We start from the raw sequence: 16,235 nt of genomic DNA on the forward strand, positions 1-16,235 counted from the left end.
AAAAAACAAGTCAATCAGTTTAAAATTGAGGATTTTAGAAAATCGTTCTATTTTGACCTTTTGGTCGATGTTGACCTCAAAAATAATCGGTGGTTGAATTCAATGACCAGATGTGTAAATGATTTTCAAATTTCAAGTCAATCGGAGGAAAATTGAGGATTTTAGAAAATTTGGCCCAATTCGGCCAAAATTAACCTTTTGGCCTATGTTGATCTCAAAATTAATAGGTGGTTGAATTTATCGACCAGAAATGCAAATGTTCTTCATATTTAAAGTTAATTGGATAAATATTGAAGATTTTAGACATCTGGCCTGTATTGAACTTTTGGCCAAAGTTCACCTCAAAATGACTTGGTGGTTGAAATCAGTAAGATGATATGCAAATGCTCTTCAAATATCAAGTTTATTGGATTAAAATTGAGGATTTTAGGCATCTGGCCTATGTTGACCTTTTGACCTATGATAACCTCAAAATTAATAGGTGGTTGAATTAAAATAACCTGACACACAAGTCCTGTTCAAATTTAAGTCAACAGGATAAAATGTGAGGATTTTAGGAAATTTGTCTCAAATTGGCCATTTGGCATATTTAGACCTTTTTGGTCGACAGAATTTTACAAAACTAAAATGCGCGATGGTCGCAGGGTCAGTGACATTAATCTCCCAAAATTTCAGAACAGATGGTTGAGCGGTTTTGGCTGGAGGTGAGCGGACAGAAAAACAAACAAACATACCAAGCCGAGCCTGTCCGTACTGTGCCAAGCCGAGCCAAGCGGAGACAAAACAGAAACGGAGGTGATCAACATACTTGTCAAAAAAAATAAAACAAAATTTGCCAAGTAAAAATAGGCAAACAGACAGACTGAATAACAAACACAACCAACTTGAAAAATCATATATTTTCACAAGTCGCAATCAGATAAAAACGTCCCAAATGTAATACTCTCTCTTCTTGTGAGGTAAAAGTTCGAGTCCAAAAACTGATGCTGTTAACTACAGGCCTCTTAACTTCTATTTATGAGCGAAGTCACGGAATCCATCATCACAGTTGACCTCAGCTTTACCAACAATTGATGGAGATGCACATTCTCAGACATATAGCATGTTTACTTTAACTTTTTCACATTTTACGGAATCAGCCCAGGTGGCTGAATTCAAAAAGACATTTCTTTAATGCTCAACATAAACTATTCCTAATTGGATTGAACATTTGTTTTGCATAACGAGGAAAAGCACATTTCATTAACATATATTGATAATTATCAGCAATTCATAATTTTTCAATTTAATAACACCTTTGATCATTCCCAAATTAATCCCCCATTTGGCTCATGTGTTTTTGAAAAAAGTCTGTGGAGTATTTATTTTCCTGTACAGAGAGATATTTCTTAGCTCAGCAACACTCAGAGCATTGCGTTTCTGTTTCTCACATTGGAGTTTCATTTTGATGTTTTTATGTCTTCTCATGGATTGGATTAATAGACTTGAGAGAAGTGAAAGTGTTCCTCTTCAGGCGTTACAGCTTTTAAACATGTTTTCCTGGATTCCAACTTCATTGTTGTTTCTGTGTTTCATATTTCTGTTTCCTACACATTCCAGGATGTTTTTTTGCAGTGCATGTGATATAAACATTGTTCACATGTCCAGTGGAATATTTCTACCTGGTCAGCTAATGCTCGGTGGTTTGTTTCCTTTACACAGGAGAGCAAAGGTTGCTCCCATGAATCCAAAGTTCGGACCTCAACCTGCCGTCTGTGTTGAGTGAGTATTCTTGAATCTCCTTGATCTTAAAAACAATCTCCGAAAAGCAGATCCAATGAAATGACATATTTGTCCAATGTATTCACAAAGTGAATCGAACAATTCAATTATATTTTGACTTCTTTCTTTTTCAATACTTTGTGAATATTCCGAGTGAAATGAAGAGATTAGCTTTATTAATGGATGGTTTAGCTATTTTTTCCCACCATAAATTTTTCATAATTCTTTCACATTTTCAAAACCCTTTTTTACAGAACCTCAGGGATAAAAATTACTTTATGTTTTGAGATTAAATGTTCTGAAATGTACATTCAGATAAATGTTAGAAAAGGTACATTCAAATAAACCTTCCGATTCTGGTTCTGGGTTTGCAGCAACGGCAGATTCTCTGCCGACTCAGGGGTCTCTGTCGACTTTCTCAAAGTGCAGTTTCCGGTCGTTATTTGTCCCGTTTTAACTGATTATTTTCTCACCTACTTCTTTCTGTGTGTTCCTAGTTCGGTTTTGTTTCAAAAATCATGCTATTTTGTGAGTTTTTGTCGAGCTTGTCTTACCGGGTTCCTTGAGGCCTTCGCAACCTTCCTCTCCAAGTGTACGATCGTATTTATTTGTAATCTCCACCTATTACCTTCAATTCCTATTTTCCCCACTTTCCCAATACCCCCACCCCAATCCCACTCAAATAAACACTGTTTTTTGCCTTAAATTCAAAAGAAAAAAGAAAAGAAAAAATAAACTCCCTTTCTTCCTGCATACCCAAAATTTTTGACAAAGACTTTGATTATAGTGCGCATAAAAGCGTGGAAGCTGATTTTTTTATTTTCGAAAAAAATATGTATGTATTTTTCGAATTTTTTTCAAAAAATTCAAAGTCCCGTTGCTTGGCAATGGTGGCGTCCATAGAAACCGTGCTCAAATGCATAAAACTAGATCCGGGTATGAACCTACCAGTCAAGTTTCATCAAAATCAGTTGACTCCTCTGGCCTCCAAAGCTGTCCATTACATACAAACAAACAGACAGACATACAGACAGATGGAAAACCTGAGAATAAGGGTAGTCTAGCGACCATCCAACAGACATACAGACAGACGTAAAACCTAAGACTAAGGGTAGTCCAGCGACCACCCAACAATTTCACGACAAGCAAACTGCTGGCCAGCACAAAAATGAAACAACAAGATACAATAATCAACTCAATCAACATTCCTAATACACAATAATTAAGTCGATCCTCTTAACGAGCAGGGCCCGTTCAGCCCTCTCTTTCTTAACGAGCAGGTCCTCCAACCCTCTTGGGGGGGGGCTGACCCCCTCCCCCTTCAGGGATTCCAACCCCTGTTAGCACGGCATAGCCTTTAACTCTCCTTAAGAGGTTTCCAACCTCTATTTAAAACATTTGAATGCCCAGGATAAATCCTGTAATCTTAAGTCGCCTCAAACTGCTTAATTTTATTTGGCCTATCAGTAAAGATTCCCCTTTGTGTACTTCCCTCATTGGTCAAGTACATTACCCATTTTGAAAGGCAAGCCTCTGACCAGGAATGAGGGCGAACACCGATCTCCCAGAGGATTTTCCTCTTACCTTTAGTTTGTTTGCCACAAGGTGTTTGCCGTCTCCCCTGACCATCGGCTGTGCCCTCAGGGATCAGCACATTCGCGTCATGGCACCAAGTTGTTGTGGAACTCTCATAACTCAATTGTCTGCTCGAGGCAAACTACATCAACAGATAATCTTTAATACGTAATTATGGAACGAAGGATCATTGATGAAACATTCATGCAATGGTCTTCTCTAATTGGTGCTTACAGGAATTTACCTAAATATAGAACCCAGGAGAAGGTGGGGGGAGGCGGGGGGGGGTATTGTGATGCCAGTGCACAGCATGCAGGATGGTATGTGCAAACCTTCTCACAAATAAACTGGACAGGATGGAGGGGAGTCAGGTCATAATGACCCACATCTAACCTCAGCTGTGCAGGCTGGAGTAATGTGAAGAATTTTACAGATTTATCGTGACAGGGGAAAAGTTCTAATAAAACCCAGAGAGCGCTTTTATATTAATATTTTGTCATAAAAAACACATGCAGCGATTATCTGAGACTACAATTCTTATTAATGCCCACAATCAAGCAGATTGATTATAAAAAAAACGACTAAAAAGGAAGTCTACTTCGCCAAAGACAAAACGAAAATTGTTCAGCCTGGCAGAGGTCAGCGTTCTCTCAAGAGATGTTCTCATCGTGATCATGATATATTGTTTCTAAACAAAAATTTTTCCTGCAAATCAGATATCAGTAATCCAAATTCATCACAAAACGACAATAATCAATTAGGTTTCTTTTGAATTAATACAGGCGATGTTTATTGCAGACATGCATTTAAATTCAAAGTGTGAAAATGAATATGCCTTTATGATTTATTTTCTTTTTTTCTGTGATAATGTCAATTTTATTTTTTAATCTGGGAGAAACTTATTGATCATGATTGCTTCTCAAAATATGTCATTAAAAAGTAATATGGGTTTATATGGTGTCCAGTGCAGTGAGATATAATTAACATTGCCCTCTATATTACTTGTTTTTTTACATAATCAATGACATTTTAATGTTGTTGTGCACATTATGTATTCATATCCTATGTCGGAGAGGCGACCTGTCCAGGATTGTGTCACAGAGCCAAGCAGACTGTTAAGGCAGCACCAACGCTCTGCATAGAGTGTGGTCCCAATGAATGGATGGATGGATGTATTCATTCACCTATTATCAGGTCAGATCAGATCTGTGACTTGCTACACTTACCATGTAAAGCTGTATTAACCTGTTTCGTGGCGTTAAAAACTTGCTCCATCAGAAATACATTTGCCTCGATTAGTTCCATGAGCCGTGGTTGAACTGGAGCCTTCGGCTTCGGGTGCCACGTGGAATAATTAAATCCACAATGGGTTCTGCCATGCATCTGTCCACTCCAAAGTCCGAATGAATCAACATTGATTACTCCCATACATCGCTCCACTCAAAGGCATTTTAACCATGCACTGGTAAAGTGAAAAGTGGGGTTTAGTTATCGGTAATGTATGTACGTATGTTGTACATATTGTTGCGAATTCGCGCCCGCCGGCGTGAGGACGACCACGTAACTCGGATCGCGGCACGTCGCCCACCGGATGGACAATTCATTCATGACCCTCTCGTAACAACGCCGGGAGCTAGTCATGGGTGGGGTTTAACCCCACCACAACTGTGCCAATTGCCCACCCTCGCAGGATAGGGTTGCTCGCCAAATTCGATCTACCTAAGTACCTGCGCCGATGGTCGACCGGGCGATCGTACCACGCCACAGGCCGACTCCGGACACGAACCGCTTAAGCGATCCGTTCTGTGCTACAGTGATAACCGAGTGGTGTTATCGTCGGCCTCGACGGTTCCGATTAATTACTGGGCGTATTAAGCCCACTACGAACCCTTTACGTGAAGCAGGATGGAGGGTCAATAAAGAAAAGATGAAGCGAAACGGGAAAACAGTTCACACAAAAGACATTTATTTCCCGGCACACGGAAAGCACATATATACAGCCATACAGTTAAAATGCACATATAGCAACCAAAACAAAAGCAACAATGACCCAGAGTTGATACCAATTACGCACACACACGGCAACACTTTTGCAGTTCTACTTCGCAGACAGCGCCAACACACATTTACACAAAAGCAAAGGAAAGAAGCCACCCTCATAGATAAGGGGGAAGACAGGCCTATAGGCCAAATGTGCGCATGATCTGGAGGAGCGGCCAGGTCCGCGAGACTGTGGGGGGGGGGGGTCATACCCGCGTCCTCATGACGCATTGGCGGGCGAGCCACAGATGTGGCCGAGCGGCTGTGCCCCGACTCCGTGCTCCTTGGCGGGTTTCGTTGGCACGACGTTTGGAGTGGGGTGGGAAAGGTGCCCCCTTTTTGCACTATCTCAGCCTGGGGGAAAGGGGGAATTGTTGATGCCCTGGGGGAGGAGAATGGCTGGCTGGCTTGGGTCCCTTGACGAGCGATCCCACACCGCGACCTCGTCGCCGACCACCGTCCTTCTCGCCTCGGACCCGAGCTCCTTTGCCTCTTCCCGCAACTCTTCTCAGCCGACTCCAGAACCCAACTCTATGACACTCTCCTCAGCCGACTGCAGAACCCAACTCTACGACACTCTCCTCAGCCGACTGCAGAACCCAACTCGATGACACTCTCCTCAGCCGACTGCAGAACCCAACTCAATGACACTCTCCTCAGCCGACTGCAGAACCCAATTCTCTGCCACACCGATGACTTCGCCACCCGACTCGACTGACTTCATTCGCCTCGCGCTCGCCTTCTTATCGGCTGGCAGGAGCAGCTAATATGCAAATATTCGGATCAGGATGACCTCGGGGACGGAGCCACGCTTGCCCATTGGTCGGAGGAAAGAGGGCGTGAATCTCCCCTGATCATAGAATTTGCATATATCGATTTCACACAGACGCGACTGGAGGCGGGGCCAAGCCGCCCTGCGCTTGCTAATTGGACGGAGGAAAAGTGGGCATGTAGCGTTCTTGATCAGAACTTTCCCTCAGAAAGGCCGCTATTTGCGCTCGCGGCTCGGTGCGTTCGGCACCAATCGCCGAACGGGCCCGAGACAGCCCGACACCCAGTGTTCACAGGTGGTGCGGGAATGGCCGTAGAAGGAGAGAGGTGAAGGTGGTGGAGGGTTTTCGGTGGTGGCTTGATGGTTATGGTGCCGTTTGGGAATGGCGGTGATGCGATGATGTGGGAGCGAGTTGTGAAGGTGAAGGTCGTTGCTGTTGGCGTTGCTGTTGTTGTTGTTGTCCGAGGGTTGGAGCGTGGTTGCAGTTGGTGATGATGGCTGGCGTGGTGGTTGTTGTGTGATGACGGTTGAGACGTGGTTGGTTCAAAATAAAGATAGAACAGAAAAAATGCCTAACTCAAAGCATCGCAGCCCGGATGAATCACATAAATTCCCTTTATACAACGGGTTTGGGCTAACTACACATGTACCTATCAAGATATCTCACCTACCAGCCCTGAATGGTGGTTTGCGAATTTCCACACTGCAACAATATGTTGTATTTGTCTGCATTTTGTTAAAGCATACATCATAAACCGTTGAGCGGAGGAAATTGAAACTTTCCCACAATGTCAGATGAACATGTGCTCGAGCAGTCATCCTTTTGAGGTCAACATAGGGCAGAGCTCATCAAAGGCCAATGGTCACCACAGGCCAATTTTCTATAATCCTCAATATTCATCTGATTGATCAGAAATGTAAAGAGCATTTGCATTTCAGTTCATTGACTTCAACCACCAACTTACTATTTTTGGTCAATGCAGGTCATAATTTTTAAAACTATTATTTTTTATCTGATTGAGTTGAAATTTGAACAGCATTTTCATATCACCTCAATGAATTCAACCACCAACTATTTTTGCGGTCACCATAAGGCAAAAGGTCAACAGAGGCAAAATTTCTGAAATCCTCAATTTTCATCTGATTGACTCGAAATTTGACAGTATTTGCATATCAGGTCAAGGAATTCAACCACCAACTAATTTTGAGGTCAACATCGACCAAAAGATCAACACAGAAGGAATTTATATAATTGTCAGTTGTCATCTGATTGACTTGAAATTTGAAGAGGATTTGCAAATTTAGTCACTGAATTCAACTACCAATTATTTTTCAGATCAACATTGGCCGAATTTTCTAAAATTGTTAATTTTCATTTGATTGACCTCAAATTTGAATGGGATTTGCATATCAGCTCACTGAATTCAATCACAAATTATTTTTGATATCAGCATTGGCAAAAAGGTCAATAAGAGGCTAAAATTTGTAAAATTGTCAAATCTTCCAGCAGCAGCAACAGCACAGCACTCCTCTGCTACAGAGGTTTCATGCATAAACCATCAGAGAGCTAATACCACCAGATCAATATCGTGCTCTAGTTTTCGGATGTCAAAGGTGCCTTCGTCATGACATCATGATTGCATTAGTGAAACGCTACATCCAATCATTACGAAAATTGAGGGCCATCTTGTGATAAATTGGTCAATAGAAAAAAAAACTTATGACATAATCTATAACGTGGTTTGGCAGCGTTAATGGATTTAACCGAAATCCTTTAAAAATATTCTCCTGCAGAACGGCTGGAAAAACGAGAGGAAATTTCACACATATGTTTCCAAAGGCTTGACCAACTTCCCCCTCCCTCTCTCCTCTCCCATTCCCCATCCACACTATTCTCCACCCCCTTCCACTCTTTTCTCCCATTTCTCCCCCCTCCCCCACCTGATTATTCCCACTACTCACTCCCTACCACTGACTCCCCCTTCCCGCCCACTCTTTCCTCTCCCCCTCTCCCCCTCTCAGCATCGTGCCCGACCAGAAACAGCTCTTATTCGATTTTCTTCCCATTTTTTGCATCCAAATTTTAAACCATCTTTGCGACTCTGGAAATTAAAATTACACATATCGAATTAGAGTTAAGATAAAATCGTGATGGAGTCTGAATGGACTTTGCATTTCTACGTTGAGATTTAAAATTGATGTATTTTCACTAAAAATACATTTTTGTCTCAAAACATCATTTTTTTCGATTTTTTACACATCTTTTGCAACTGAGTCTTAAAACCATATTAGCGACTATGAAAAATGAAAATAGATATCGAAACAAAGTTAAGATAAAGCTTTGAGAGAGTCAGACTGTGCGAGCCTTCGAAGAGGCCTGGGTAACCTCAGACCAATATGGAGTAAAGAAATAAGGTGACCTTCATATAGAAATTGTGGATGCAGTCAAGCAAAATGTCCAACCAATGGATGGAACATGGATGCATGCACAGCTTGTTTTGTAGTATAGAAAATGCAAAGTGAAATATAATGTTTAAATGATTGATTGTTTTAGGAAATAAACTTTCGATTTGTCTTGTCATTGTGAAGAACATTATTTTCTCTCACAGATTCAACACCTATATTTTTCGCAGTGTTTTGACAATGATTTATGCAGTTGAGGAAATAAATCAGAACTCCTCCATTCTTCCAAATATATCACTTGGATACATGATATACGACTCTTGCTTTAACATGCATAAGACCCTAACTGCTGCACTCAGCTTCCTCGGGCAGAAATTCAGTAAAATTTTGAAAGAAGATTGTCCAATTCATGCTGTGGTTGGAGAGTCTGGCTCAAAACATTCATTGACAATTGCTCGTTTCTTTGCTCTCTTTTTAATTCCACAAGTAAGATTTTATTTGTTAAAAGATAATTCTTCAATTCTGTGTTAATTTTGATTTACCTTTTATTTAACAGAATTGTGGAGTTTTCGGAACTTAGATTCATCCAATGCAATGTTTTGCTTCAGATAAGTTACTTAGCCTCATGTCGGTGCTTGAGTGACAAAAAACAATTTCCGTCATTTTTGCGAACCATGCCAAGTGATACATTCCAGTCATTCGCCATTGCAAGAATGGTTCGACACTTTGGCTGGGTTTATATCGGTACAATTGAGAATAATGAGGAATATGGAAGAGAAGGTGTTGCACAATTTATTTCTGAATCAGAGGATTATGGATTGTGTTTTGCTTTTCAAGAAGTTGTGTCCATGAATGTGGATGCAATTGAAATAAAACATCTTGGTAAATCCGTACATGATCCCACTGAATTTACCTGATATATTGTTATCATCAGGAAAAATACTCTCATTATTTTATCAGAGAAAAGTAAATTCAAATTTGAGTTACTTATAATTGCATCATTTGAGGAGAAATCTCTCAACTCTTAGGGTAAAAAAAAGTTCATGCATTTCATACATTTACATAGCGGATGAATAGCAAAGATGTGAGTGGATAAAAATTTAATTTTTTTTTTTTGGTCTCGCTGAATTAAATAATAAAAATGATGTACAATGCATATGACATTGACTGCATCAAGTGGATTGACTGTAATTATATTCTGATCTAAAAATGTTCCCATTTTGATCAATCAGGAGAGAAGATGGCAAAGACTAACGCAAAAGTCATCTTGGCCTTTACTTCTGAAATAGATTTTATGCCACTCATAAAAGAAATGTTACGAAGAAATATCACAAAAAAACAATGGATTGCAACTGAAAGTTGGATCGATTCCACCGCCATTTCAGCCAAGAATTCCATCAATATGTTTGAAGGCACAATTGGGTTTGCTTTAAGCTGGGGATACATTCCAGGTTTCTATGACTTCCTCATTAATTTGCAACCAGGTCTTCTGGATGTGAATAAAATTACAAGCAGTATAGTCAAATTGCCTGAACTTTCTTCAAGTCATGATGATATATGCACTAAAAATTGTTTAATTCATCTGGATGTGAAGGATTTTTATTGCAAAAAATTAACAACATTTTTGAGGACGAATGGTGTTTCCAATGAATTGATGAAAAACGAAACAATTTGTGTTGATTTATTGAAAAAAACTTCCTTATCAACATGTTCTTTACAATCTGAATCAACTGAGCAGATAAATCACCAAAATTTAACAGAAAAAAAAATAAACAAAAGGTTAGCCCTTTCCCAACGTTTTTCCATAATAATGAATCGTGAATCAACTGCTTCACTCATGTTTCTTACCAAAATCCAGAATAAGCCAATGTTTGGGAAGAAAATGGTATCCATGAACATATTTTTGTTAGAATTTTGGGAGCAGACATTTGGTTGCACATGGATTCCAAATGAAACTTCACAATTATGCACAGGGAGAGAAAATTTGGAGACAGCCGACACGTTGCTGACTGATGTATCTCGTCTTCGAGTCAGTTACAACACGTACATGGCTGTGTATGCAATTGCAAAGGCTGTGCATAATCTCCATTACTGTATGCAAATGAAAGGCATTTTTTTAAATGTGACTTGCGGGGATATTTCAAGCTTCGAGCCGTGGCAGGTGAGATTGCTATTCCACAAAAAGTTTTTGTTTTTGCTGTAGAGATGCGAGTACGGAGGTTGACTGAGGACAGAGGGACGTGGAGTGTCGTGTTCAAGGCAGGGCAGAAGCTTAGTGCCATTGGACCTCAGCCCTTAAAAAAGGGAAGAGGAAGAGAAGAACTACAGATACGAAAGGACTATATTCTTTCTTGTCTACCCTTCAATTCTATAGTGATACTTGCAGGGTACCCATCTCCAATGGGTTTGTAGATGTCTCACCTCAAATGAGCAATTATTTGGAGTGTTTATTGGTCGAAATAGGAGTTCAACATTAAAAAATATATAATAATAATTGAGCAGATTTTGCACTGAATGGCGCCGTTTCCCTTGGCAACCTCGTTCTGTTCCACCAGCGAAGTTTTCCAATCCATGCCTTTCCAGGTGTCGGGTCAAGGAAAACCGTAAGATGAACAGTAAGACCCATGAAATTGCAAAGCTTGTGAAACTTGAAAAATCACGAGAATAAAAAGAAAAAGCTTACCTTTGCCAAAGAAATCGAAGCAGTAATCCAATCTGAAATGTGCTGAAACCACCAACGAGTAGTTTTCGCGAGATGACGATTGAACAGGAAAATCTCACAGGAGGAAATTAAATGCACAATCACACATATACATGACAGTGGAATGGAATGACGTCAAGAATGATTCAGCTTGATTACCTTCCCCCTCCGAATTTAGAAATCATTTACACAACTGATTGTCGTGCTAATGAGATAATTAGGCAAACGGTAGAAAGCTTTTCCCTCAAACCTTGAATGAAATATTTGTATATTTATTATACGGAATTATTTGTAATCAAGCTAAAAGAGCATACAAGGAGGATCATGCACAGAAAAAAATATGTAAAATTATTAGCAGAGCCTACCCATCGCTTCTCTGATGGACCAATTAGTCATCCTGTTTGACTAAAATTTTGGATGAGGAGAAGGAAAGGAAGACAAATTTACCCAGGTGGAGAGTGCTTTAACATCTCCAACCCCTCACCCCTCTCCATCCCCATCCTCAAAGCCCACACCCCCACCCACTTTTTTCCCCAATTCATCCTGATTTCCTTCCTGCTTGAAATGTATCACACATGATGACAGGCTGTGACAGGCCCCTCCGTTTTGAGGTGGGGGTGAGGGGAGAAGTTGAAAGGTCAAATTTAGCTGTGCACAGAGTTCTTTAACTTCAGTGTTGCCGAGGTAAAAAAGTAAATTGTAATACCCTCTGCCATCACCACCAGGTCGCACTATATGGTTCACATTTACACAGATAATTTAAACTCCACCCCCCCACCCGGCCAACCCCTCTCTCCCAGACCCTCCACACCACCACATGAGGCCATGGCCACAAAGCCTATGTAATCCCCCCCCTCCCAAACAAAGTTTGATTTGTACCGCGAGTTTGTGACTGAAAAGATGTGGCTGTACACAAGCAACAAAGAAACCCAGAGAGAGAGAGAGAGAGAGAGAGAGAGAGAGAGAGAGAGAGAGAGAGAGAGAGAGAGAGAGAGAGAGAGAGAGAGAGACAGACAGACAGAGAGAGAGAGAGAGACAGACAGACAGACAGACAGAGAGAGAGAGAGAGACAGAGAGAGAGACAGAGAGAGAGAGAGACAGAGAGAGAGAGACAGAGAGAGAGAGAGAGACAGAAAGAGAGAGACAGAGAGAGAGAGAGAGAGAGAGAGAGAGAGACAGAGAGAGAGAGAGAGAGAGAGAGAGAGAGAGAGAGAGAGAGAGAGAGAGAGAGAGAGAGAGAGAGAGAGAGAGAGAGAGAGAGAGAGAGAGAGAGAGAGAGAGAGAGAGACAGAGAGAGAGAGAGAGAGAGAGAGAGAGAGAGAGAGAGAGAGAGAGAGAGACAGAGAGAGACAGAGAGAGAGAGAGAGAGAGAGAGAGAGAGAGAGAGAGAGAGAGAGAGAGAGAGAGAGAGAGAGAGAGAGAGGTTTTGTATATATACATACAATATACAATTGACCGCTTCCACACACCTCCAGCTGAAGAAGTTGCATTAAGCAACCCAAGAAGACATACGCAAGGTAAACACTATGCTGTTTCAAACCCTTGACAGAGTTCCTCAACAACTATAAAGACATTCACACATAGGACACACATAGGACACACATAAGATTACCAATGCTACACACCCCCCTCAGCTAACAGATTGGTTTCATTGCATATTGGCAAATCATCAGTGATGCATCACACAGAAATGAATATCAATGAGGCTCCAAGCAGGTACCATGTGCAAACATCAAAAGAGGGTGTGTAGCATTGGGATTGTTATGTTTGTGAATGTCTTTTTAGGTGTTGAGGAACTCTGGGAGTGTTTGAAACAGCATAGTGCTTACTTTCTGGAGGGCTTCTTGGGTTGCTTTGTGCAGCTTTTTTGGCTAAAGGAGTGGGAACGGGGTCAATTGTTTAGATAATCCTTGCCACTTGGGTTTAGTTGATTAGGTGACAGCTGTTTTGCTCTTCCGTCCATTCATAGGTGAGAAATGTGGGTGGGTCTTTATTTATATGTTGACTGCGGTTATAAGTATATATTTATACCATATATCACCCAGACAAACAAACAAGAAAATAAAAAAATCACTCAAAGAGTGACACTTGGCAAAAAAGAACGGCACTCAGAAGAGCACATACCTCCACCAGGCTGAACAGTATAAAATTTGTCTCCCACTGATAGGTCGGATCTGAATCCGTACCTTAACCAAAATCGAATTGGCTTGTACTTGTCACCCAACCAACTCATCCACCCAGTTTTCTCACAAGTCTTCCATAACTTTTAGAGATATCATGCTCTTCGTAGATTTTGGCCTTATCTCTCAATGGTGAAGAATCACTTAAAAAATTGTCGTATCCGGATTCGGATTCAAAGCAGCACCAAAATTGAATCAATTCGTCCTTGTCTCACACCCAACATATCGACCAAGTTTAATTCGAATCTGTCGACTACATTTTGAGATATCATGCAATATCGTTTTTGGATCCATTTCTCCATAGTGAATAAATTCTAAAAATATTACAATTCTCCTATCTGGATCCAGATTCTGATCTTCACCAGAGTTGAATCGATTTCTCCGTGTGGTACACCCAATCTGTCCACCAATTTTCGTGTGAATCCATCCATTTACTTTTTGAAATATTGTGCTTTGTATAGTTTTTATCCCCATCTCTTAATGGTGAAGAATCACTTAAAAAATTATCAGATCCGGTTCCAGATTAGGGCCTTCACCACAATTAAGCGTTACTGTCCTTGGCTAGTCAACAACACGCACAAACAATTTCAGAACGATTGCTGGAAAAATGTAGCCAAAAATTGTGTGACAAACAGACAGACAGACAGAAAAACTGACAGAGAGACAGCCAAACGCCACAGACGAACATACAGTACTTGGTCAAAAAAAAATTTCCGCCAAGTATAAACAGAGTGAAAACTGAGTACGCCCGACCAGTGCACGTCATCCCCGGGCATCCTTTGACAGGATGTTTTGGTACCCAACCATTGGCGCCTCTTGATAATGTCGTGCAGCACCTGGATATCGAATCGGGAGGGACTGTGTACAATACTCTTCGAAATTATATTTATGTTGATTGAAACTTTATCACATATATATATATATATATATATATATATATATATATATATATATATATATATATATATATATATATATATATGTATATATATATATATATATATATATATATATATATATATATATATATATATATATATATATATATATATATATATATATATATATAATGCAGGTTTCTGTATTATTTGCATGATGAAGTGTACCACTTCACCAATGATTGCATTCACACAAGTTTTAGCTTTTGTTTTATCTCAGGAATGTCGAATTTCTCAACAACCTCGGTGATTTGGTGAAGTTTGATGAAAATGGAGATCCATCTGGAAACTCGTATGAATTGATAAACTGGCAATTAAATGAGAATGGTCAAGTGCAGTTTAAAGTTGTTGGTGATTTCAAGTCATCGCGACCTCCAGAGAAGCAACTCCACATTACCAACAACACGATCTTATGGAAAGATGGAACACACAAGGAAAGTGTTTCTTCATTAGTCTGTGATATGTATTTATATGTCTGTGTGCATGAATGAAGACATTTTATTTTAATGAATTTGATGGCAAATTTTGGTTTGTAAGTTTATCCGTAAATAATTTTGTACGTGTTGAAAAGTAAAAATCAAGGTCTCGTGTTCAAGAAAACATGAATTTATTTAACAGGTTCCAAGGTCTGTCTGCAGTAATCCTTGCAAACCAAGTACACGAAAAGTGAGACAAAAAGGGGAACCTTTCTGTTGCTTTGACTGCATTCACTGTGGTGATGGAACATACTCAAACACAACTGGTAAGCCCATCCAATTAATGATCATGTATATTTCCACATTTGAGCCACTTTTTAATAATCTGTTTGTTTGAGCAATGCCAGAAGGCTCATGGAGAAGCTGGTTGATAGGCTGCAAGCAGACACACATTATTTGTACTTTTACTTGAATCACAATGACATTATGTCATATCGAAACCCAATTGGGGTGTGGGATTTAAATCTTAGTACCCTCCATCCCTGGCCAGGGGTTCAAATTGGAATCCTAAAATGCCATCCCAGGCTATTCTCATTCTGTGTTGGAATTAACACATTGATACAATGTGCAAACTGATCTAAATAATACACACTAAAGGAAAGTCATTTTATTTATCTAAATATTTTAAAGAGTTTCACGTAGAATAGTGATGAGAAATCAATTGATGAATGATTTTAACCACACATGCTCATTTGATAAATTGTTTAATTCCATCCTGTAAGTACAGAGAGAGACATCGGGAAGTATTCTTGAAGGGATCCTAGGTTGGGTTAACGAGTGAGGTGATCTGGTAACACTGTAAGATTGAAACCTTTGAAGGAAGTCTCTCCATGAGCCTTGGTTATCTCAAAAAAAAATGAGTGGGGTCAAAATAACGGCAGGAAGAAGTTTTTACAAGAGGGAGAAGAGAAGAAGAATGTGTGCTAGTTGAGCCAGAATTTTGAGTTTCTTGGGGAGAATTCAGTTGGAGGAATATTGCTGACCTTTAATGTCTGTGGAGGCTTGGAAGTGTGATTATTTCGATGGTAGAATAATTAATGAGGTAATAAATGCAGAAGCCACCAACCCATTGATGATGAGACAGCAGCAGGGAGTGCACTTCTTCTTTTTTAAGAGAAACCGTTAATGTTGAGAGCTTTCAATTCCACAACATTGGGAGAAAGAGAAACAGAGTTCTCGAGAGGTCCCAATTTCTCATTTAAGTCAACAATGATTTTCTGAAAAACATTTTGAACAAGTCCATAAATAGCATCGTCATTTCTTTCCACACCAATGAATGCCTACGATAGTTTTATGTTTCCCCATTGGATTAAATGTCAAATTAGGGATTAACGAATTAAACATTTCCCCTGTTTTTTTTGAAAATAAAATATCTGTCTTCAAATACAT

At 40.0% G+C, this 16,235-nt stretch overlaps 1 protein-coding gene across 1 annotated transcript in view; it reads left to right on the forward strand.

The window, feature by feature from the left end:
• Positions 1 to 16,235, forward strand: part of LOC147035805 (uncharacterized) — a 71,106-nt gene that overhangs the window by 39,580 nt on the left and 15,291 nt on the right. The window contains exons 5-6 of the mRNA XM_085869600.1: positions 1,438 to 1,761; positions 8,758 to 9,037. Of these exons, the coding sequence (XP_085725726.1) occupies positions 1,438 to 1,761; positions 8,758 to 9,037 (604 nt within the window). The remainder of the gene's footprint in view (positions 1 to 1,437; positions 1,762 to 8,757; positions 9,038 to 16,235) is intronic.

This window comes from Eptatretus burgeri, chromosome 1 (genome assembly GCF_056783735.1).
Source record: "Eptatretus burgeri isolate ZD-2024b chromosome 1, Ebu_testis_v1, whole genome shotgun sequence".
NCBI classification, from domain to species: domain Eukaryota; kingdom Metazoa; phylum Chordata; class Myxini; order Myxiniformes; family Myxinidae; genus Eptatretus; species Eptatretus burgeri.